At 36.5% G+C, this 25,016-nt stretch overlaps 2 protein-coding genes and 1 pseudogene across 3 annotated transcripts; all 3 read left to right on the forward strand.

Annotated features, from left to right (window-relative positions):
* The first annotated feature begins 6,924 nt into the window (after nt 1-6,924).
* LOC114304001 (G-type lectin S-receptor-like serine/threonine-protein kinase At1g11330) lies at nt 6,925-24,635 on the forward strand (annotated as a pseudogene). Its single transcript, XR_014338480.1, has 9 exons — nt 6,925-7,396; nt 10,747-12,031; nt 12,992-13,129; nt 13,262-13,432; nt 13,657-13,865; nt 13,975-14,774; nt 22,820-23,994; nt 24,072-24,197; nt 24,268-24,635. The product of XR_014338480.1 is annotated as a G-type lectin S-receptor-like serine/threonine-protein kinase At1g11330 (transcript).
* Nucleotides 10,818-11,793, forward strand: LOC114272830 (G-type lectin S-receptor-like serine/threonine-protein kinase At2g19130). Its single transcript, XM_082885692.1, has 2 exons — nt 10,818-10,941; nt 11,027-11,793. Exons 1-2 carry the CDS (start codon nt 10,818-10,820, stop codon nt 11,791-11,793), a joined length of 891 nt encoding a protein of 296 aa, XP_082741818.1.
* On the forward strand, nt 23,190-23,717 carry LOC145798201 (S-locus-specific glycoprotein S6-like). The gene has a single exon (XM_082885693.1). It carries the CDS (start codon nt 23,190-23,192, stop codon nt 23,715-23,717), a length of 528 nt encoding a protein of 175 aa, XP_082741819.1.
* Nucleotides 24,636-25,016: the final 381 nt, after the last annotated feature.

Below are 25,016 nucleotides of genomic sequence, written 5' to 3' on the forward strand. Positions count from 1 at the left end.
AGCCGTTTCTTTTCTCTTGCTTCGTCTCCTTAGCTCTTGATGTATCTTCCTCGGCTCTGGCATATTTCTCAATTCTGGCCATGAGCTCTTCCATTCTTTTTGGCAATGTCTTTGCCAAAGATTTTCATAGTGGACAATTGTCTTTCAGGTCGTTCTTGAAAGACACGACTGCCACCTCCTGGTTGCGCTTGGGTATTCTGTTGAACACCTCATAGTACCTTTTTACGTAGGCCCTAAGGCCTTCATCCTTACTGATTCTCAGGGCCATTAATGCGTCCACCCTTAATGGCTGTAACTTGTTTGTCACGAACCTAGCCACGAATATCTCGGCCCGGCTTTCCTAGGTCTTCACACTTCCCTTCGGCAGTTTGTGGAACCAATCAGATGCAATCTCTCCAAAAGACAAGGGGAACACTTTGTAGAGCAACGGCTCGTTTCCACTATATAATGCCATCGAATTTAGGTACAATCCAACGTGAAAGTTGGGGTCCGACTTACCGTCGTATATTTGAATCCTCGGCATATTGAATCTCTTTGAAGCCTCAAATTTGTCTAGCTTCACTGAGAATGGTGTTCTCGACTTATCAGGGGAGGTTACTTCGGCATTGGCGTTTTGTTGCTTCCTCTTGAGGTAATCTCTCAAGTTTTCTTTGGTCCGACTGGGAGCTCGGCTATCTCCTGACTTCAGTCTTTTAGGTGCACTGCTCTCAACTTCGTTGTGAGCCCTATTTGACCCTTCTCCATAAGTTGTGTCGAAGCATAGCGTCTGCTCTTGAACATGCCAATGTTCTTTGGGGTCTGCCTCATTGGTGCGGTGCATCCTCCGCGATTCTTCCCTTCTTGACTCTCCTCGCCCGACCTCCCTTGAAGGTCGGTGAGAGTGTCTTTCACTCCTGGTGTGTTGGGGGGCTGTAGGGACTGTTTTCTGCCCTCCCTTCTGGGCATTGGCTGCTGGAATCGGCGTGTCCTGCAGCGAGAATGGTGGCTGCATGACGTTGTTTTACATCATAAAATTGACGATCGATTGCAGGCCTGCCAATTTATTTGCCATCTCTTTCACCTCTTCGTCCCTCCGCAGGCATCTATCCTTCCATACCTGGAGGTCATCCTCGTTGTAGTACCTGCTCCGATTTGGTTCCCTTGGCACGTCGCCACCCTGGCTGATGTCTTTCTTACCATGATTCTGGTTTTGAGTCTCTTCGTTGTGACTATCTCCCTCCATATTAGGATCAGTGTGCTTATCGTTCCCAGCAGGGGTTTTGTTCCTAACCTTATCCTTTTGTCCGTCGCTAGCCATCTATTGTCCTTTCTTTCCCACAGACGATGCCAAATTGTGTGGGTGAATTTCCAATCACACTGCCAACTTAGTATTCAGCTGGAAAGTACTGGCAGAATAGATGACACCTGGCTGACCTGCAACAGAAACAAAAGATTCCGGCGGTGGTTCGTCCACCCGGGGACACTCCGACGATCAAGTCAGTATATCTCTCAAAGATAATCAATTGCTAAACTCACTGTTCTGAGTATAAATTGCGTACCTTAGACCCATCGGGGGTGCCTCTCTTTTATAACTAACTCAATCCTTGTCCCAATAGAAACCTTGCTCTTATGGACTTTAGCTCAGCGCTTATCCCGGATTCTCTTATAGATAAAGATAAACTCCTAAGAGCTTTTATCCTTATCCAAGCTGAGTTCCTTTCCCATTCTAGGATTCTTGTCCCTTATCCGCTTATCTCGGATTCCGATATCTTCGGAGATAACCTCGGCCTAGCCGAGATCACCTCAGCGTCATGACCAGGACACGTGGCACCTCGGCTGACACGTCGGCGTCACCTTGGCCACGTGTTGGCACTTAGAAAATATATCCCACAACTATCATTTTTGGAGTCTCAATTGTTAAACTATGCGAGAATTCGGTATGCCAATTATTATGAAGTACGGATATTTCAAAAAGAGAAACGTATTCGTATCAGATACTCATCGGATATCGATACTCCTTGAATACTTAGGGATACATATCGGATACTTCTTAAAAATATTGGATACTTCTTAATTAATTTTTCATTAATTATGGAGTATTGGATACTTAATTTTGAAATATCAAATACTCGAAGTCACATATTATTTCTAATACTTTATTTAGTTATTTGATAAGAGGAATATAGTGAGAGTTAAAGTAATAGAATTTATCAAATTGATGTATCCATAATGTCTTTCTCACTCTCTCATGTTCTTTTCTCTCTACTTTTGTTATTTTTTTAGTGTTGGCATGTAAGAATGACATTTAATTTACAATTACTTTTGCTTTTAATTTTGAATGTTTTATGAATATTTGAAAACTCTTAATTTAATAGGAATCCCTCTCTTTATTTATTAATTTGCTTTAGGTTTTATTTTTGTGTATATTATATTATTAAAATTATAAAAAATATTTTTTTTACGAATGTACCCCTGTCATACCCGTATTCTTTTTTTTTTTTTGACATATCGCCCTATATGTATGCCTATATAGCCATATTTCATATTTGTATCTATATCCATGCTTCCTAGGCCAGTTGTGAACAAAAGAAACAAGTGTAATGAAATCAATCTATTTAAGAATTTTTTTAAGTCGTGTAATTTGAGATTTCTGATTTGTTTATTATTTAAGTGTAGCTTGAAGAACAATTTGGAAAAAATAATATAGGGTGTATTGATAATAAATTATAATCTTAAATAATTTAATAGAGTGTATTGAGAAATTAAGCGTACTTAATAATTTTTTTAGATGCAAACAAAACCCCCCTTAATTTTGTCAAGTTCTTTATATATATTATCCATACAAAAAATTAGATCAGTCCAATAATCATAGCTTATTCAATTTATTATATTTGTTTAAAAAAAAATTGTAAATGTATTTTAAAAAAAATAGACCACATATCAATTTGGTGAGAAACACGATAAATTAAATAAATTACGATTATTAGATTGACGTAATGTTGGGCAACTAAGAAATAACATATAAATAAGATGAGTATTGTTGAAATGAAGATGCTAATGTAGATGTGTGACAAGACTAAAAAATACATAATTAGGAATGAGTATATTCGTGAGTAGGTAGGAGTAATATTGATAGAAAATCAGTTGAGAGAGAATAAATTGAGATAATTTGATCATATATAACGGAGACCAACAGAGTCAGTAGTAAAGATATGTGATACAGTGACGATAGATTAAAGCATTAGAGGAAGGGGCATATCTATATTAAGGTGAGCTAGTATAATAAATAGAAATATAAATTCTCTTCATTTAACTAAAACAAAAATGTTTCGTAACTCGAATTTGTGTGGTTCGAATAGCTCGAATGTATATTTCCATTTAGAGCAAACTTCACTTTACCCCCTGTGGTTTGGGCCGGGTGCGGTTTATCCCTCTGATATTTGGAAATTACCACATAACCCCATTGTGGTTTATAGACTAAAACATACACTAACTTCTATTAACAGAAGTTGTAAATTGACAATTATATCCTCATCTTCATCTTCTTCTTCTCTCTCTCCATTTTAGGGGACACCCAGTTCTCTCTCTCTCTATCTTCATCTTCATCATCTTCTTCTTCTCTCTCTCTCCCTTTCAAACTTTATATGTGTACATACATATACATAGATATACATATACAATCTTGTTACTCGGGAAGGCAACCCAAGAGGGGGTGAATTGGGTAATTAAAAAAATTGAACAAAAAGTTTATTACAATTAATCAAGAGAGTAAATGTAGCAGGCAATCAATTAATACACAAAAAATAAAGGAGAGGGAAAAAAGAGCTCAATCACAAGGATTTATAGTGGTTCAGCTCACTAGCCTACGTCCATTCCTCAAGATACTTTCTTGAGAATTTCTTCACTCTGAATCAAAACAATACATCACCAAGCTTCACCTAACTTGTGGATTTTTACAAAGGATTTACTTCTATTTGTTGAGGACTTCTAAACTAAATGCCTCACTTTACAAGTGTTTCACTCAGAAAATAACGAATAAGAATCAGAGGTACAACTGTCCTCTTTTACAAATTTTCTCTCTCAAAAGATGGATATGAAAATGTAAGTACAGAGGGAATTTAAGACTCACTCAGATATGAAAGTGGAAGTATAATGAAGTATAATAAAAGCTCTTGAATGCTTTGGTGTTCTTGTGTTGAAGAGTTATGTATTTCGAACATGGATAGCTTCTTCTTCATAGTAGTGTTGTTTGGTGTAGCTGTTAAAACAGATTATAGATTATAGCTTAACAGATTATAGATTATGACTTTAATCAGAAGCTGTTAATCTGTTTGGTATAACTGTTAGATTATAGATTTAAATTGCTGAGTAGTGTTTGTTAAATAAGCTGTGAAGTAGCTTTTCAATTAATTTTTATTTTTTATTATTCACTATTTGTCTACATTTTTCATAAATAATAATAATAATATTTTATAGTCCATTTGGGTCTTTTTCTATTTTTAAAAAAATAAAAAATAAAAAAATCTAAGAATATAACCGTGAATTAACATGTCCATAGCAGAAGCTGATAATCAGAAGCAAGGAGTGAGCAGCTTCTCAGAATCAGCTTTTTTGACTTAAAATAAGTTGTTTGAATCAGAAGCTGTTTGAAATAAGTTTAACCAAACAGTCCAAAATAACTTTTTAAAAGCCAGAAGCCATAAGCTGGCTCAAAAAAGCCCCACCAAACACCCTCAGTATTAATGGCTTCTAGCTATTGGAAAGAAGTAGAGACAAATCTTCTAACAGTTGGAGCAAATCATGGAGGATATCTCCCAGCCGTATTGATAAGAGAATTGGTGTATACAGACTGCAACCAAGTTTTTGGGAGAAGAACTTCATTAAATGCATAAGCTTTTTATTAAATGCTCAACCTCATAAGTCAACTCTTGGTAGAAGATATAATGTCAGAAAAATCTGCTCTAGGATAAAAAATGACAACTTATTTTGCACATGGATCAAAAAAAATGGTTAAGAAATGAGCTGTGTCAGTCTAGATCTGATTTGATAGCTAGATTTTTGAAACCCAGATTTAAGGGTGTCGACCTTTTGCTCTATTTTCTTCTCTGAGTTGATTTCTAGGTGTTCCTGGTGTCGACCCTTTCGTAACTGGGTGTCGACCTTTTTATTTGCTGGAAACCTGAACTTTATTTGTTGAGTTTTAATGTCGACCCTTGTCAATTTTGGTGTTGACCCTTGCTACTGGATTGTGTTATGAAATTTAGTGTTGACCCTTGTTATTCTTGGTGTCGACCCTTGCTGCTGGATTGTGTTCTGAAATTTAGTATTGACCCCTGCTATCTTGGTGTTGACCCTTGCAGCTGGAACACTTAGGCATTGTGAACTTCATTCTGGTGTTGACCCTTGCTATCTTGGCGTCGATCCTTGGATTTGTTTTAAGCATAAATAGTGTTTTGCATACATGTGCTAATTTCATGTTTTAATGGGCTAAAAACCATTAGAAAACAACACTATAGAAACATATATCTTTTAGAAACATTGAAGCACAATTGAATAATATTATTTAAAAAACTTTGAATAATAAATTGAGTTTAAGATATTTGTCAATAATCAAAATCAATACGAATTTAGATTCGAATAACCTTGGTACTAAAAAATCTCATTTTTATCTTTTTCTTGATAATGTATACATACATTTACATATATACTTATCAAACCCAAAACAAAAATCCAAAAATCATGGTTTTTGCTCTTTGATTGCACTCCAATTCATAAACTCCATGGTTTTTGCTCTGTGTTTCGGATGATGATGTTGATGAATTCAAAATAATTTTTTGTTCCAAAAACATATGTTGATTCTAGAAATATATAACACACACATATATATATATATATCTGTGCATCTATATATATATATATGTGTGTGTGTGCGCCTTTATATATATGTGTGTGTCAAAATCGTGCACCTATATATAAGTGTGTGTGTCAATCTTCACCAGATGATTTGATATATATATATGTATATATTTTTGATTGGGAAAGATTATAAAAATAAAAATAAAAAGAAAAAAAAGAGAGAGAGAAGATGTTAATTTCAAATTTCCATAGCAGACAAAAGTAACAATTTACATTAAAAAATGTGAGGCCATTTTATAACCAAAAGGTATATTTATATGAGCTGAATGGTTATTGTGATGTTTTCCAGTAAGTATATGAAGTGTTGATGGATATGTAGAAATGGAATAGATAGAGATATAGTAGAGAGAGAAAAGAATGATATTTTTTTATAAATTCTTTTATAAATTTGAAGTTATGTAAAGAGCATTTTCGTCTTCAAAATGAATCTACTCTTCACATAGGTGAGTGATTCTCATATTCCATTATATTAGATAGAAAAGCTAATAGTGCACTTTAGTTCATAAATCACAGGGGGGATTATGTGGTGATTTTCGAATGTGGAGAGGTAAATCGCACTTGGCCCAAACCACATGGGATAAAATGAAGTTTGCCCTAAATGGAAATATAAATTTTCTTAATTTAACTAAAACAAAAATGTTTAGTAACTAGAATTTGTGTGGTCCGAATGACTCGAATATATTAAAACGACATCGTTTTGAGACACTCAAGCCATTCAGACCATAAAAATTTGAATTACCAACCATTGTTGTTATCAGATAAAAAAATAATTTATATAACTGATCTCATTTATTGGGACTTGCGACTCGGTTCGGTTTGATAATATGGCTGGCAAATTAAACAATTTGATTTGGTTGTTGAATTAGTCATTCAGTAATGTTATATATATCAATTAATATACTAATTAATATACTAATTGATGACGTGATATAATTTAAATAATTTTAATATTTATAATTTATATAATAAATAAGATAAATAATAATCCCATAACTAACCGTGATACACTAATTCTACCTAATCGTAGTACCACTGTTATCCATTACCATAACCACAGCCAGTGTGCCAACTTAACCCAGCACCCAAGACAACCCAGATCCCGCGACCATCGGCCACCCACAGCCGCGCCACCTAAGCCACTCACCACCACCCACTTCTCTCTCTTTCCCTCTCTGCAAAAGCCCCACCATCACCATCCTTCCTCTCTCGTGTGAAACCATCACCTCTCAAAACCACCACCATCAGTCGTAGCCGCCGCCCTCCCACGCCGATGCCCCCTTCACCTCCGCACCCCCGTCCAGATCGAGAAACCAGCACCGCCGAACACCAGATTGCGAAAGGAGATCACAAAACCAAAAAAGAAGGGACCGGTGGAGGTTGTGACGGGTGGGGACAGTGGTGGCTGGCTGGGGGTGCTTGCTGGTGCTGGTTAGGTTTGAAAGAGAAGAGGAAGAGTTTGTGCTAATAAATTTGTTTTGCCAAACAAGGCACAATGCATTTGGTATTATTTTTTCAAGTCAATCTCTACTGTGCTATTATTATTTTGTTTCCATTAAATTGAAATTATTTGGTAGTGTTCCCATTTTAATGATATTTTTGTCAAAATTTTGGTTAAAAGTTTGATTTGATGTTTATTCTCTATTTTTTCATCATTTTTTTTTTGAAAAATGTTAAATTTATTCTAAAATTTCATTTTAAAAATGATGAAAGAAAATCATTTTCAATCCTTCTTTCTTTAAAATTCATCAAATTTGAGTAAGTATATGACTGTCGAAAATTCTTTAAAGTTCATCATTAATTAAGATTTTCTCTAATATAAGATGGATAAATATAGAAATCTGATACTCATGACAATCCTATTTCTTGCCCAATTGTGCCATATTCTTGGTTATCTTTACTCTTTTTCTTAGTGTTAATTCCACTTGTTAGTGTTCCTGTCACTTGCATTGCAGGGGATGAGCGCAGCAGGATTTGCTGTGCTGCCAAAACGGTAGCGCTTTGCTGCTGATTTTCCTTCTTTTTTTTTTTTTTTGGTTATTCTTCTTGGTTTTGCTTTTTTGGCTGTTTCTAATTTTTGCAAGTACCTTGTTTGGGTTTGTTTCAAATCTGTTATTTACTTTTATTTTTTAAAGTATAAATTAATTTGACAAAAATAAATACAAAAAAGATAGTTTCAAATTGTCAAAAACTATTTTCGCTCCAAAAAAGAAGAAAAGCATAAAAATGATAGTGTTTTTTATGTTGTTCATTTTATTCACCAAACTAGTTTTTAGTTTTTTTAAAAAATAAAAAAGAAACAGAAACAAAACCAAACAAGTTGAGTGTTTATTTATTTATTTATTTTTAATAATTCACAAATACCTCCACAAAATTAAATGTAATGTAAGGAAAAAATTTATTGACATATTTTTTATTTTATATTTGAGAATGCATATGAGTTGGGATTTTATGTACTGATTATTGTATTTTTGGTATTTTTAAAAAAGTCAAATAAGATTATTTATATATTTTTTGACATTGATATTTATTGGAGTATAACTACCTATTTTTATTGTCTACACGTAATGGCATATAATCTATAGATATTTATCATTATTTGATGATATAATGATATACATAGGGAAATACTTTTTTTGTCAAATTAATTTATATTTTAAAAAAGAAAAAGTAAAAAACAGATTTGTTTCAACAGCAAAAAAGGAAAACCAAGAAGAATAACAAAAAAAAGAAGAAGAAGGAAAATCAGCAACAAAGCGCTACCGTTTTGGCAGCACAGCAAATCCTGCTGCGCTTGGAGAGCAGCAGGTACCCCCATCCCGCATTGCAGTAGCAGTAAATGTAAAATAAACTGATGTATATTATTGATTGATTTTGATTCTGTTACAATTGATTGATTATATAGATGTAGGTTAGGTGGTGGTAGGTGAGGAGTAGGTGAGTGTAGTAGGTGAGTGTGTGGTAGGTGATGGTAAGTGTGTGGTAGGTGATGGTAAATTCTAACAGCCCCCCGCAAACTCAAGGAGGATAGAAACTAACCAACTTGAGTTTGAAGAGAGGAACAAAACAAGAAAATACATAAAAAGAAAAAAGGATAGGAGACACTGTATGGTCGTGTCAGACCGTTGGTGAAGGCACTGTATGGTGGTGTCATAACGTGGTAGAGGACACTGGATGGTGGTGTCATAACATTGTAGAGGACACTGTATGGTGGTGCCAGACCGATGTAGAAGACAGTTTATGGGGTCATGTCGGACCGTTGTAGCAGACAATGTTGTGACAGTTGTTGTGACAGTTTACAGAGTCTTGCTGGACCTTTGTAGAAACTAACCGGAATCAATGTCGGGACAGTTTACAGAGTCTTGTCGGACCCATGAAGGAGCTAACTGGAATCAATGTCGGGACAGTTTACAGAGCCTTGTCGGACCCTTAAAAAGTCGCACCCTCAAAAGGTGTGCCCAATCTTTCAAAAAGGCGTGCCATTAAAAGGCGTGCCCAATCCATAAAAAGGCGTGCCATCAAAAGGCGAGCCCAAGTCATAAAAAGATGTGCCGGACATGATGGCGAGGCGCGTCACCACATTGGCTTGCGCGCCCGTTTTTTTTTTTTTTTTTTTTTGGGTGTAAAATGGTGATCGGGGTGAGCCCCGACATGAATAAAATGAGTTTGGTGTGCAGTTCGTCTTCTTCCTTCTTTTTTTTTTTTTTTTTTTTTTTTTTTGGTAGTGTTTTGTGTAAAAATAAAAATAAAAGGAAAGAAAACAAGGGATAAAAAAAATAGATAAAAAATATTGGTAGATGAATTATATGAAAAACATCAGTGTGGTAAATAAAATAAAATAAAATAAAGAGTTGAAAAAGCAGAGGTGGGTGAATCTGTCTTTATTCTCTATCTGCTGAGCTCACCAACACAAGATGCTATCTCAATGGAAAGTTTTCACTTTTTTGACTAAAGCCACCGCCTAACTTTTGTCCCCCTCTTTTCTTATTTCTTTATCATCACACCCAGACACCAACTTTTGTCCCCCTCTTTTCGTTTCTTTTTATTTTTATATTATTCACCACTCTTCTTTTATTTAAACATACCACCCTCTCTCCACATCCGAGCCCACATTGATTTTGATTCTGGTACAATTGATTGATTATATAGATGTAGGTTAGGTGGTGGTAGGTGAGGAGTAGGTGAGTGTAGTAGGTGAGTGTGTGGTAGGTGATGGTAAGTGTGTGGTAGGTGATGGTAAATTCTAACAGTAAACAATAATAGCCACTATTTTGCTTTATTCTTCCTAAGACGAGTGGTAAATTACACAGTCCTTTCTTTGAAGTTGGCAAAAATGCACATAGTTTCATTAGTATGAGATAATTGCATTGGTCTCCCCTCAAAGGAGACCTGCTTTAACTCCGTTAACAGAAGGAGTTTGATGAAAATACCCTCAAATGTTTCCTCTCCTTCCTTTCCAAACAGTCCAACCCCCTTCTGCCAATTCAGTAAAAACCCTCAACTCTGATATTTCAGCACAGAACAATGCAAGACCAAGGCTTGCACCGTAGCACATTTAAAACAACAAAATAACAAGCCTAATTGCACTTCTTCAATGTGCGTGCACACACACACACAAAAAAAGAGGCCTAATTGATACTGATTATTGTGCCTACAAATGCAACCATTCATGATTGGATCTATGAGAAAAGCTAATCCACCATACATTAACAAAAACAAAAGCCTGATCTGCCCAATCCATTGAACCTAAACATTAGAAAACCTAACAAAAAAAAAAAAAGATGGACTTTGGTTTGATTTCAATTCTCTTATATATGACCACTTGAATCAATGTCTATTATTAGTTTCTTTTAGTAAAGTGCAGAACACAAGGAATGAAGCATCAAATGGTTTGGTATGTTGTACTGAACATTATTATGATCATCATGTCCTCTTTTCTCTTGCCTGTTGGTGCCAGTGAAGACAGTATTAGAGCAGGAAAATCTATCAACATTAACGAAGCCTTAACTTCAGCTGGAGGAAATTTCGCATTAGGCTTCTTCAGTCCAGGCAATTCTATGAACAGCAATCTCCAAACAAACAGTTATATGGGTTGCTAACAGAGAAAACCTGCTTGCTAAAAATTCTCATGGAGTTTTTGGGCTCGGTGATGATGGCAATATTGTGCTTTTACATGGAGGGAAAAAAGTTATTTGGTCATCAAATGCAACAATTGCGAAATTGGCCATGAACTCCACAGTTACAGTGCTGTTAGATACTGGAAATCTCGTTCTCAGACATGGTGAGACAGGCACTGTATTAGGGCAGAGTTTCGATTATCCAGCTGATACTCTCATTCCTGGCATGAAACTTAGCTTGAATAGGAAAACTGGCCAGCAAAGCCTTCTGTACTCGTGGGCCAACAATGCAAATCCTCGACCAGGAATGTTCTCCAGAGGTATAGATCCTGAAGGGTGTCCACAGATTTTCATTTGGAAGCAACATCATCCCTTTTGGAAAAGTACTGTATACGACTATAGTTTGGTTTATATAGATCACATATATCAAGGGTTTGGCTCCTTTTTAACTTTCATCAAAGAAAGTGATGAAATTTATCTCACTTGCAGTGTCTCAGAAAACTTGCTTAAAGTAAGAGTCACTTTAACTCCTACTGGGCAAGCTCAGCTGCTGTTTTGGGCACAAAGTAGCAATTCATGGGTAGTAGTATGGCAGGCTCCAGTAGTTGAATGTGATTTTTATGGGTATTGTGGTCCATTTAGTAGCTGTGAGCAAAATGGATCACATCCATTTTGCAGTTGTTTGGAGGGTTTTGAGCCCAAAGATCAGAAAGAATGGAATCTTGGAAATCGGACAGGAGGCTGTGCCAGGAAGATGGAATTGACATGTGATAAGGGAGATTGATTTTTTAAGTTTGAAAGAACTAGATAACCTGATTATTCAGTGTCTCTGGGAAATATGACTGTTAGTCAATGTGAATCCAAATGTCGTCACAGCTGCTCTTGCACAGCTTATGCTTATGCTAATCTGACTATAGAAACTACACTGCACTGTGTGAATTGGTTTGGGGCTTTGGTGGATCTAAATCATAATGCCTTCATTGGCAAAGATCTTTATGTTTGCCTTCATAGCTCTGACCAAGGTATGTATGATTGTAGACACAAATTTTAAAACATGAAGTGTTTAAACACATTTCAAAATTTATGTTACAAATGTCCACTGTTTAGTTTTTGGACTAAACAGTGTTGATTATTTGAATAGCAGGTTCTTATTTCCGATCTGTATTTCAGATCGTTAATTACACATTTTATACAAATGAAACCTCCGATTAATGAAGAACAAAATAAACAACAAATGACAAATTAAAAAAAAGAAATATTTTATTGAGATTGTTATGGGTTTTGAACTCTCGAATACAAAATACAGTTTGGGTTTGGAACCCTTTACCTATTCATCGCCATTAGCGTAGGCTCTTCAGTTCTCTAGGCTTCTCTTCTTCTTTTTTTGTAACGACTTCTTTAGCTCTCAATTTCTTTCTCTCTCTCTCTGATCTTTTCCCTTTTTGATTTTTCGATCCTCCGGTCTTGTGTGATGGTCCTCATATTTATGGAGGGCCATCAGGTGATAGGAACGCTTCATCTTCATTTTGAATTTCAAATTGAATGATACGATAACGCCATTAAATTTTGAATAATAGCGCTATCTGATTAATCGTATATCTGATTAACCGAATTGATCTTTGGGGTTTCATCCTGTGTGGTGTCTTTGCTGTAGGCTCTACAGGTGTCATCTTTCGTAGGCTCCACGTGTCATTTGAGCATCTTGAATAACGTCGTTAAGATACGACGTTGTTTTATTTATACACTTCAACGGAGCAAATTAATCATTTTGGGAAGTGATTGCCTACAACAATCTTATTGTAGGCTCTATGTGTGTCATTGACTGTATTTGAAATTTAAACATAAATTTGGTTTAAAATTTATGTGCCAACAATGATGTCTTGGTTGATTTCTGTTGAAGGCACTCTTTTTCTAAATTTTAGCCCAAGTCATGTAGTTTGTGATGGTGAGCTAATTTTCTGTGTTTTGTTATTCTTGTGCAGTTAGTAATGCTAAGACTGGTAACTTGACCCCTAAAAGAAGAATTCCGATTGCAATTGCAGCAGCTACTATCTCTACAGGATTGCTATTTATTAGTATCATTGGCTTTGTCTTAAGGAGGGGAAGGTTGAGAAATCCAGGTACAATCTCTCCGTCTCTCTCTTGAGTGTTGTACACATTTAGTCCTACACACTTGGAAACACAAATTGAAGTTACCAGTACACTTCTAGTTTCCCATGCATGATTTTGTCCACTGATTACTCCAAATACAGAGAGAATAGAACCAGGCGTGAAAAAAATTGACACAAACTCTAGTGCATCTGTTGTTGGGCCAAATGATGGAGAATTGTTATCATTCAGTTTACAAAGTATATTAGCTGCCACAGACAACTTTTCTGAAGCAAAAAAAACTAGGAGAGGGTGGGTTTGGACCGGTTTATAAGGTAACTATTCCAAAACTGTGATATTTTTTCATTTATTTTTTACTCATTTCAGTGTATCTAAGACTCAATTGACACATTTTGTAGGAAGTTGGAAAGGGAAAATTTGTTCTTTCATCCTTCTTTTTTTATTTTTGTTTTTTGTTTCTGTCCAGGGGAATTTTCCTGAACTACAATTAGCAGCTATAATCCTTCTTTTTTTATTTTTGTTTTTTGTTTCTGTCCAGGGGAATTTTCCTGAACTACAATTAGCAGCTATAAAAAGACTCAAAAAAATCATTGCAAGGAATGGAAGAGTTCATGAATGAGCTGAAACTTACTGCCAAACTCCAACATAAAAATCTTGTCAGACTATTGGGTTGTTGTGTTGAAGTGGAGGAAAAGATACTAATCTACGAGTTGATGTGCTGCGGAAGCCTAGACAAATTCCTATTTTGTACGCCTTAAGATCTTTTTCAATTTACTTCAGATAAAACATATTTCCTTTAAGTTTTGAAGCTCCAATTTTCATTTTTCAATCACTGATTGTGATAACTTTTCATTAGATCCTTCTAAGCAAGCCAATTTGGATTGAAGTAATCGCTTCCAGATCATAGAAGGGATTGGTCAGGGTCTTATTTGCTGTCATAAGTATTCTAGACTGAAAGTCATTCACAGGAATTTAAAAGCAAGCAATATTCTGTTGGATGAAGCTTTGAATCCCAAAATTTTGGACTTTAGAACCGCAAGGAGTTTCAGAATAAATCAAACTGATGCAAATACTAGGCGGCTGGTGGGCACATAGTAAATATAGCAGATATTTCCATTCATCTGAACTTTAAATAAGATAAGTTTATTTTATACTACTGCTGAAAATATAATACTGCTGCTGCTACTGTCAGTATGGTTGTTAACATTGTCATTGGTGATGCAGCGGTTACATGTCACCAAAATATGCGTTATATGGGCAATTTTCGGAGAAATCAGATGTATTTAGTTTTGGAGTGTTATTGTTAGAGATCGTGAGTGGTAAGAGAAGCGCTAATCAGGCCCGGCCCTGGCCATAGGCCCACAAGGTCATGGCTTAGGGCCCCTCAAAATAGGCCCAAAATGAGGGCCCCCTCCTATTATAAGTTAGTATAATATGTTAGGTGTGTTTTGAGTCCAAAAAAAAATAAAAAAAGGCCCAAACCAACTTAATTTTGTTGACCTATTAAAAAGCCAAAAGTTTAAGGCCCAAACCAACTTAAAAGGCCCATTTTTTTTCTAAGTCCTAACCCTATCAACCTTCCCTTTGATAGCCACACCACACCAGCAAGGGAGAAGAATCTGTGCAGCCAGACGAAGCAGCGCTCCAGCAGCACAGGTAATTTTTTTTTTTTTTCTATTCAATTAATTAAATATTTATCTTGTCTTTTGCACAATTAATTACTATTATAATATTGGTGTTTACATCATCAAGAAAAATTTATTTAAGTATAATAGTTCACATCACATAATTTAAAAGTTTTGTATTTTGTTAAGTGGTGGTGCTTTTATTTTGAATTTTGATTTAAAAAAATATTTTAATCTCAACACAGTAAGCATAGGTAAATATTTTTTTTTCTATTCAATTAATTAAATATTTGTCTTGTCTTTTGCCCAATTAATTGCTATTATAATATTGGTATTATAATATTGATTTATTTGCTTCTAAAAATGCAAGAAGAGCGATGATCAAGTGATATATATTAGTTGTTATAATGTAATGCTAAGTATTTTTTGTGATTTTAATGCAAATCTTTTGTCCTTTACCTTAATTTTTTTTTTCCCATTCAATAAAAAAAAAATGTGAAGGGCCCCAAAAATTTTAGCAGTTGATTATTGGCTTTGGGCCCCGAAAATCTCAGGACCGGGCCTGGCGCTAATTCTCATCAAACTAAACATTCTCTAACCCTTACAGGATGGGTAAGTATGCTATGTCTTTTTTTTATCCACTTATGTTGGTTATTTGTTTTTTGGATATATAAGTATTAATTATGAAATTTTATTTTGGATGGCTTTAATTTGTTCAAGGCATGGGAAAATTGGAAAGAAGGTAGCTGTTTGGAGCAATGTTTTCAAAACCGGACCGGTGAGCGAACCGGAAAAGGGACCGGGTGGACGGGTCACCGGTTCAACCGTCGGGTCAAAGCGGTCGAACCGTGACGTCATAATTAATATTATATAATTAAAAAATATAATTATAAATTATAAATAAATAAAAATATATATAAATAATCAAATAAAAATAAAAATTGTTGCATAATATTTATTAATAATATTTAATAAAGTCATAATTGATAAAAAAAAAAGTCACTTATTTCAAAGAAATTAAATTTTTTAAACATTCCCTCCAAATAAATTGATTGAATGCTAGATTTAATTTTGGAGGGAAATAAAATTTTCAACTCTCCCTCCAATCAATATGTTTCAAATAATTTGATTGAATCCCACATAGAATTTTGTAGGTTCTCTTTAAAAATCTTTTCCTATAAATAGGAATAGACTTTCATAATCTTCTCAAGCTTTCAATGAGACTCTTTCTTACGAGAGGAGACTCTTGAAATAAGAATTTTTAGTCAAAATTTTGAAATATATTTATATATATATATATATATATATATATATATATAAGAAAGAAAGAAAAGAAAGAAAGAAAATAAAAAAAAAAAAGTAAAACCCAGAAAAAAAAAAAAATAAAAAATAGACCGGTTCTGGCCGGTTCGACCACTGGGTCATCGGTTTTACCGGTTCGACCACTGGGTCACCGGGTTTTCCCGGTTTTGGCCCCAATCCGGGTTTAGGGGGTTGACCGGACCGGAACAAGGCCCGGTTCCCGGTTCAACCGGTCCGACCGGCCGGTCCGGTCCGGGTTTGAAAACAATGGTTTGGAGTTAATTGATCCATCAATAAGGGATATATGCAATCTTCAGGAGGCATTGAAATGCATTGCTGTGGGGCTGTTGTGTGCTCAAGAATTTCCGGGTGATTGACCAACAATGTATGCAGCAATTCTCATGTTGAGAAATGAAAATGCGTCAGTTCCATCACCTAAAGCACCTGCCTTTTCTACTTACACGAATTCCAACATGCCAACTATTCTTCCCAAACATCTAGTAGCTATTTCAACAATGAAGTGACAATTACCATGCCAGAGGCTCGATAAGAAGCTCTCCATTTTCAACTACACAGAAAGATTTCCATAAAGATGAACTGCATACAGAACTGATGTCTCCGGTAGAGTATGTTATGGTAGTAGTATTAGCTAGTGCACAAGAAGCATACATATGATGACATTGTCACTTGCTTATTGGACAAAGCTGAGAGTGATCTTGGAGACAATCATATACCTTTGGATCAACAACTTAGATTTGATTATTCAACCAACATCGTTAGTCTTGACTTGATTTAAAGATGATTGAAAAACATCATTGAGTAAACCATGAGAGGGTTAGATCAAGTAGAATTTATCCATCTCCCCATGCTTTTATTTTCAGGGTAATTTTCTTGAAATTAAAGAAGCTAAGCCATAAAAAGGCTATCTAAAAAGGCAATATTACAAGAATTAGAGGAGTAAATGAATGAGTTGAAACTTATTGCCAAACTCCAACACACAAATTAATCTAGTTAGGCTTTTTGGGATATTGACATATATTGATCTATTGAATAGATGCCTATTCTGTACATTTTAAATATGCATTTCCTAACCTCTCTCACATTTTTAGTTCAGATTTTCTCCAAGACGCTTAATATTGGAAAAATATTGACATCACAATTACACAGCCCTATACCAATGTCGATGTGGGACAAGCCCACTTTTTTCTTAGAGATAAATCTTGTTTTGAGGTGGCACTTGCATTGTGCCTTTTTTGCTCCGGGTTTTACCTTATTGACTCTTGTATTTTCCATTATATAAAATTTAGCAGGAAAAGAAATCTCGTCAGTCACATGCGTTTACTTCCTTCACTAATTATCTTTACTACTTTCTTAGTGCTTGAGAGGGAGATTTATGACCTGTCATGGGCCGAGCTGGTTTGGGCCTCAATTAAGGTCCTCACTCGGATAAAATGAGGCCGCATACTAGACCGGGATGTGAGTACGGTCGGATGTTTGGTGCGCGTTGGACTGAAGTATTAGCCCGGTCAGGTCATGGAGATGCTAGCCCGGTCTAGAGATGTGCATTTCGCAAAGTGATGGGACGTGTCCTCAGAAGACTAGGTTCGATCGAGCAGGAGCTCAGTCGAGTCCATGCTTAGGTGAGTCCGTTTGGATCGGGCAGATAGCGTGACTCTGAGGGAAGACCGCGTCGCCGCGCTTGGCGTAGCTCAGTGAGATGTGCTACGTGGCATAATTGGATTGCAGGAAGGAGATTCCGCCGTCCGTACACGTCAATATCGTTAGGCGGTATTGACATTCGGTGTTTGGCAGTATTTGCTCTTACACGTGGAAGAAGGTGAGAGGGGAACATATCCACGCGTCACGTGGAGAGAAAACAAAGGGGAGCGCTCAAAAACTATACAAACGGTGTTGTGTCTTCATGCACAGGTCTGGAACTTCTGATTATCAGAGCTACCTACTCCCTTGTCTCTTCTTTCTCTTTCTTCCTCTCTGTGCTCTAACTTGATCGTCGGAGGGGTTTTCCGGCCGCACACCCGCCGGGTAGCTTACTGTCTTTCTGTTCTCAGGTTAAGTGACGTTACTCAAAGCTTGGACACGAGGAATATGGAGAGCGTCGAATATTTCCTCCCTGTACAGTGCTAATTCTACCTTATAGTTGCTGTCACTTTCACTGTGAAGCATTAATTTTCTAGCCTTTTTTTTCCCCATTTTATTATCCTTCCTATCTAACACAATAATGGTAGGTATCATATAGGCGACCAGCCATATCCATATCTATCTATCTAAATATAATAATAAGCAACTTGTTTAGTGTCCTTGTCATAACTATTAGCAAGCTTGATCTTCATTACATTTTGGTTAAGATTTTCGCCATGTTAGAATATAAAATGAAGGAATTTAGGGTTAGGATTTGGGAGGAAGAAGAAGAAGAAAGAAAATTTTTATATATGTTGAATAATCATTATCCCTTAACTTTACATCAGCAAAATATATATACAAACCTTAACATAGCAATATGACATCGTATCCTCAACTAAAGTAAATATTAACAAGAGAACAAAATAACAAAAATAAGTATTCTAACACTCCCCCTCAAGCTGGAGCATAGAGATCGAACATACCTAGCTTGACGGATAAATGACGAAACCAAGGCCGGGCCAAAGGCTTGGTTAGAATATTACCCAATTGATCTGCAGAACGAACATAAGGAGTCACATGTTGCTTGCGGAGTAAGAGATCACGAATAGAATGGCAATCAACTTCTATATGTTTAGTGCGTTCATGAAACACGGGATTATTGGCAATGAAGATAGTAGCTTGATTGTCACAAGACATGCTCATAGGAGTGAGAACAGAAAAGTCAAAATCTCGGAGAAGAGACTGAACCCAGAGCATCTTTGAAGCAGTATGAGCCATGGCACGATGGCCCTGTTTGGTAGAGCTGTGGGAAAGTGCTTATAGCTTATGCCTTAACAGCTTATAGCTTATAACTATGAATATAAGCTGATTTCTGACTTATAAATTAAGCTTCTCTTGCCACACTCAAAGAATAAGCTGATTTCTGACTTACAAAAAGCTATAAGCTGCATTGTTAAGTTAAACCAAACATATCAAAATAGCTTAAATTAAGCTGAAAGCTGAAATAAGCTGAAAAAAAGCTGTACCAAATAGGGCCGATATTCAGCCTCGACATTAGAACGAGCAACTACAGTCAGTTTCTTGCTACGCCAAGTAACTAGATTACCACCAACAAAAGTACAATAACCCGAGGTGGAATGTCGGTTAGTCTTATTACTAGCCCAATCAGCATCACTGAAGCTAGTGACAGACAAAAAGGATGATGGGCGATAGAGCAAACCCCGACGTGGAGCACTTTTCAAGTATTGCAAGATATGACACACAGCCACAAAATGGGATTGGCGGGAAGCATGCATAAACTGACTGACCACACCCACGGCGTATGTAATATCTAGACGCGTGACAGTGAGATATATTAACTTCCTAACCAACCGACGATAACAACCAATATCGGGAAATAAGTCCCCAATGTCACCATCAAGCTTGACACTAGAATCCATGGGAGTATCACTAGGGCGAGTGACAAAGAGGCCAGTCTCAGTAAGAAGATCAAGAACATACTTCCGTTGAGAAAGAAACAAGCCCTGAGAAGAGTGGGCAACTTCAATCTCAAGAAAATACTGAAGATGACACAAGTCTTTGGTGTGAAATTGTTGGCCCAAATATTGCTTCAAATTAGCAATACCATTGGAGTCACTCCCTGAAATGATGATGTCATCCACATAAACAATAAGAACAATACTGCTAGTAGATGAGTGGCGAACAAAAATAGAGTGATCAAAGGTGGAACGGTGAAATCCATAGGTAAGCACAACAACACTGAAGCGATCAAACTAGACACGAGGGGACTGTTTAAGACCATACAAGGCCTTCCGCAATCGACAAACAAGATGCTCTTGGCTGGGAACAACATAGCCAAGGGACTGATCCATATAGACCTTCTCTTGGAGATTACCATGAAGAAAAGCATTCTTGATATCAAATTGATATAAAGGCCAAGACTTATTAACTGCAATGGAGAGAAGAGTCCGAACAGACTTAAAGACGAGCCACATGAGAGAGTCTCCAAGTAATCTACACCATAGGTCTGTGTGTAGCCTTTAGCTACCAGGCGAGCCTTAAGTTGCTCAACAGTTCCATCAGGGAGATACTTAACAATATAAATCCAACGACAACCCACAATAGATTCGCCAGACGGCAGAGGAGTAAGTTTCCACGTCTAATTCTGATGAAGAGTATGCATTTCCTCATCCATGGCATGCTTCGGGGAATGGAAATATTAGACAAGTTACAAGAAAAAGAGTGAAGATCAGGAGAGAGGCAATCATAAGAAACGTAATTAGCAATAGGATGTTTACCTTTGTAGAGTGCAATAGGAAGGTCATCTGAAGGCATATCAGCAGGTGGAATAGGGACCTTAGACTAAGGAGGTGAATTGGTCGGGCCATAAGACACAATGCGACGAGCTTGAGACCGTTGATAAACCTGCAAAAGAGGAGTAGAAGCGAGAGGAGAGAGAGAGGAGAGGAGTGGATGTGGAAGGAGCATAAGAGGGAAGAGTAGGAGTGAGAGAGGCTGGCTCCCCCTCATGATAAGAGAGAAGATCAGTGGATAACTGTTGCCCAAAGGAAGAAAAAAACGGAGTAGACTCAAAAAAGGTAACATCAGCACTAACAAAGTACTGTACGAACGGGTCCTTCACCCCTAAACTTGAAATTACCTCCTGAGATTTATGGTGATTTTTGTGAAATTTTTTGATCATTCCTGATGTGAGTTTTCGATTTTGAAAGGATTTCATGTTTGTTGGGACTGTTTTTCAAATCTGCTCTTGGGATTGCTTTTTGTTGTTTCTTCTTGCTGGAATCCCTACCCTAGGAGCCGAAAATACCAACCCTAGTGATCTTTGCTCTTAGTTTGTGGTTTTGCTACTGTTGGGTTGATCTTTTGTTCGATTATTGCCTCATTCTGGTCCAGCAGCACTGTTTTTTTTCATTTCTACCTATTGAAAGTTCCTATATAAGGACTGAAATCCTTCTAGCAGGGGATATTTGTTATCTATTTATTGATTTATGCTGTTGAGTTGGTGTGTTGGTCTGATTTGGGTGTGTTCTCACTCTTGCCTATTTTTGCTGTGGACTTTTGTTTTTTGAGCTAGTTCTGTGTTTATATTGGTGATTGTTGGTGATGGTTGTTGTGGGTATTGACTGTTTGTAAGTATTTTTTCCCTTTCATGCTCTTGTGTTGAGAATTTTGTGTGATTGATCATTATGGTTGAGATTGAGGCTAAGGCTATAACTATAGGTAAGGATGATGACATGCTTAAATCTATCACTACCATGAAGAATAGATTGCTCTGATACCAAGTTAGAATGTAAAATGAAGGAGTTTAGGGTTGGGATTTAGGAGGAGGAAGAAGAAGAAAGAGAAATTTTATATTAATCATTATCCCTCAACTTTACATCAGCAAAATATATATACAAACCCCAACATAGCAATATGACCATCGTACCCTCAACTTACGTAAACATTAGCAAGAGAACAAAAGAACAAAAATAAGTATTTATTCTAACACTCCAAAATGCATAATCGTTGATGTGGGAGCCCTCACAAGGTTTAGGCTTAAAAGGCTGTGTTTTGATTTTGACTTATTGCTCTTAGCTCTACTTTGCCAAATTTTCACCTTTCCCTTGCATGTAACTTAGTGGGAAAAAAAAAAAAAAAAAAACTCATCTGCTTGCATTTGCCTCACACCCTTAGATGAGTAACACAATCTCTCACATGGAGACAGAACCGGATAGAGCGAAACGGTGCACAATAACAAACACAAATTATGAGACTTAAACTAAGCAAACATAAAGGACCTGCTGAAGTGTTGCATTCAATCATTTATTATCCCAAAAGCTTAAGATGCTAGGAGATAAGTCTCTAACAAATATATGCCAAGTTATCTAACAGAAACTTTCTCTCCCTTTGAAGCATAGCCAACACAAGTCTGAATAATCCTACACAAGCACGTATAGTACAGCTCTGCTAATACAAGAAGTTCTTGATACTTTTGAGGAAAATTAAGCAAATGCAGAGCATCAAGTGCTGTTTTGATATTTTCATCATTCTGGGAGTTTTTTTTTCTCTGATGGCTTTCTTGTAATCACGTTTATATATATATTTTTTTTTCTAGAAATTGTCTTGCTTTCGTGCTTGCTTATATGTGTGTGAAAATAAAATACTACGAACACTGACAGGGAATGCCAGACTCTACAAAGCACACTAAATAAAGGCGATAATCAACTCTGCTATACTTATTATTTAAGCACATGACAATAGCAGACCAAGTCTCCACTTGCACATTTTTAACAACAAGAACAAAAAAAAAAAAGTGAAGAAATTATCACTCAGAAGATACACCGCTTATTTTGCCTAGAAGTGCAACCATTCATGATTAGATCTATGAGAAAAGGTCAACCGCTATACTTAAGCTAAAGCCTGATCTACCCTATCCATGTGAACCTAGACATTGTAAAAATCCAACAAAAAATCAACTTTGGTATCAACTCTCTTATAGAACTACTTTAATGTCTACCATTAGTTTCTTCTAGTGAAGTGAATATCATAATGAATGAACCATCAAATGGCTTGCTGTTTTCTACTCAATATTATCATATTGTCCTCTTTTATTTTGCCTGTTCTTGCTAGTGAAGACAGAGTGAGAGCAGGCGAATCAATCAGCATTAACCAAACCTTAACTTCAGCTGGGGGAATTTTGCATTAGGCTTCTTCAATCCAGGCAATTTTACGAACAGATACCTTGGCATATGGTACAAAACAATCTCCGAACAAACAGTGATATGGGTAGCTAATAGAGACAACCTGCTTGCTAATAATTCCCACGGTGTTTTTGGGCTTGGTGATGATGGGAATCTTGTGTTTTTCGATGGAACAAAAAGAGTTGTTTGGTCATCAAATGCAACAACTGCCAATTTGGCCATGAACTCCACAATTGCAGTGCTGTTAGATTCTGGAAACTGTGCTATGGCAGAGTTTTGATCATCCAACTGATACATTCATGCCTGGCATGAGACTTGGGTTGGATAGGCAAATGCGCTGGCAAAGCCTTCTATACTCATGGACAGACAATGCAGATCCTCAGCCAGGAATGTTCTCCGAAGGTACAGATCCAGAAGGGCGTCCAGGAATTTTCATTTGGAAGCAACATGATCCATATTGGAGAAGCAGTGTGTATGACTATAGTTTGTCTTATGTAGGATATAAATCTCAAGAGTTTGCCTCCTACTTCACTTTCATTGCAGAAGGTGATGAAATTTATCTAACTTTCAGTGTCTCAGAAAACTTGATTAATATAAGAGCCATGTTAACTCCTAGAGGGCAAGCTGAGCTGCTGTTATGGGAGCAAAGTAACAATTCATGGGTATTTTTATGGCAGGTTCCATTAGTTAAATGTGATTTTTATGGGTATTGTGTTCCATTTAGTAGCTGTGGTGAAAATGGTTTGCATAAATTTTGCCGTTGTTTGGAGGGTTTTGAGCCCAAAGATCAGAAGGAATGGAAACTTGGAAATTGGACAGGAGGCTGAACCAGGAGAATGGCACGAACATGTGATATAGGAGATCCGTTTTCTAAGTTAGAAAGGATGAAATTGCCTGATTATTCAATCTCTCTGGGAAATATGACTACTGTTAGTCAATGTGAATTAGAATGTAGTAAGAACTGCACTTGCGCGGCTTATGCGTATACTAATGTGAGCAGTGAAGCAGTGAGCTGTATGCATTGGTTTGGGGATATCATGGACCTAAAGGGTAATGACATCAATGGCGAAGATCTTTATGTCCGCATTCATGACTCTGATCAAGGTATGTATGATATCTTGCCCAATTTCTGTTCATACATCTATGATTGATTAATATTAATTGAGATTATTGATGTGCAGTTGGTAATGGTAAGTTGACACATAAAAGCAGAAGTGTCATTGCAATTGCAGCAGCTGCCATCTCTACTGGATTGCTTCTTATTTGCGGCTTTGGCTATGTCTTGAGGAGATGGATGAGAAGCTGAGGTATATTACATGCTTTTGCGCTTGTAGTTTCTCATGCATGGTTTTGCTTCACTGATTACTCTGAATCCAGGGAGGGTAGATCGAAGTGCACATGAGCTTGATGCCAACTCTAAAGCATCGGTTGATGATTCAAATAATGGAGAATTGTTGTCATTCAGTTTGAGAAGTATATTAGCTGCTACTGACAACTTTTCTGAAGCAAACAAACTTGGAGAGGGTGGGTATGGCCTTGTTTGTAAGATAACACATTTCCATAATTGTGACATATATTCAAGTACTGGGAGTTGTGAAAAATTCTTACATTTCATCCTTTTTCTTTTCTTTTTTAAATTCTGGGGTATTTGCCTGAAGTGCAAGAAGTAGCCATAAAAAAGCAATCAAAAACATCATTACAAGGAACAGTAAGAGTTTATGAATGAGTTGAAATTTATTGCCAAACTCCAACCTAAAAATCTTGTCAGCCTTTTGGGTTACTGTGTTGAACAAGAGGAAAAGACACTGATCTACAAGTATATTTGCAATGGAAGCCTGGACAAATTGCTATTTTGTACACACGTTTACCTCTTTTCTGAAACTTCTGATAGACAATTTCTATAAGTTTTATAGTCTCTGATTTTTAATTTCCCATCACTGATTTAGTATTGGTTTTCCATTAGATCCTTCTAAGCAAGCCAATCTGGACTGGACTAAACGCTTCCAGATCATAGAAGGGATTGCTTAAGGTCTAATCTACCTGCACAAGTATTGTAGATTGAATTCATTCACAGGGATTTAAAAGCAAGCAATATTCTGTTGGATGAAGCAATGAATCCCAAAATT

The sequence above is a fragment of the Camellia sinensis genome, chromosome 8, assembly GCF_055761805.1.
Source record: "Camellia sinensis isolate YWXY chromosome 8, ASM5576180v1, whole genome shotgun sequence".
Classification (NCBI taxonomy): Eukaryota; Viridiplantae; Streptophyta; class Magnoliopsida; order Ericales; family Theaceae; genus Camellia; species Camellia sinensis.

Excerpts from the sequence above, each read along its gene's own strand:
- LOC114272830 (XM_082885692.1), top strand. The coding sequence starts at position 10,818 with ATGTCCTCTTTTCTCTTGCCTGTTGGTGCCAGTGAAGACAGTATTAGA. Across the intron at positions 10,942-11,026 it reads ATTAGGCTTCTTCAGTCCAG|TTTTTGGGCTCGGTGATGAT; the intron begins GCAATTCTATGA and ends ATTCTCATGGAG.
- LOC145798201 (XM_082885693.1), top strand. The coding sequence starts at position 23,190 with ATGCCTGGCATGAGACTTGGGTTGGATAGGCAAATGCGCTGGCAAAGC.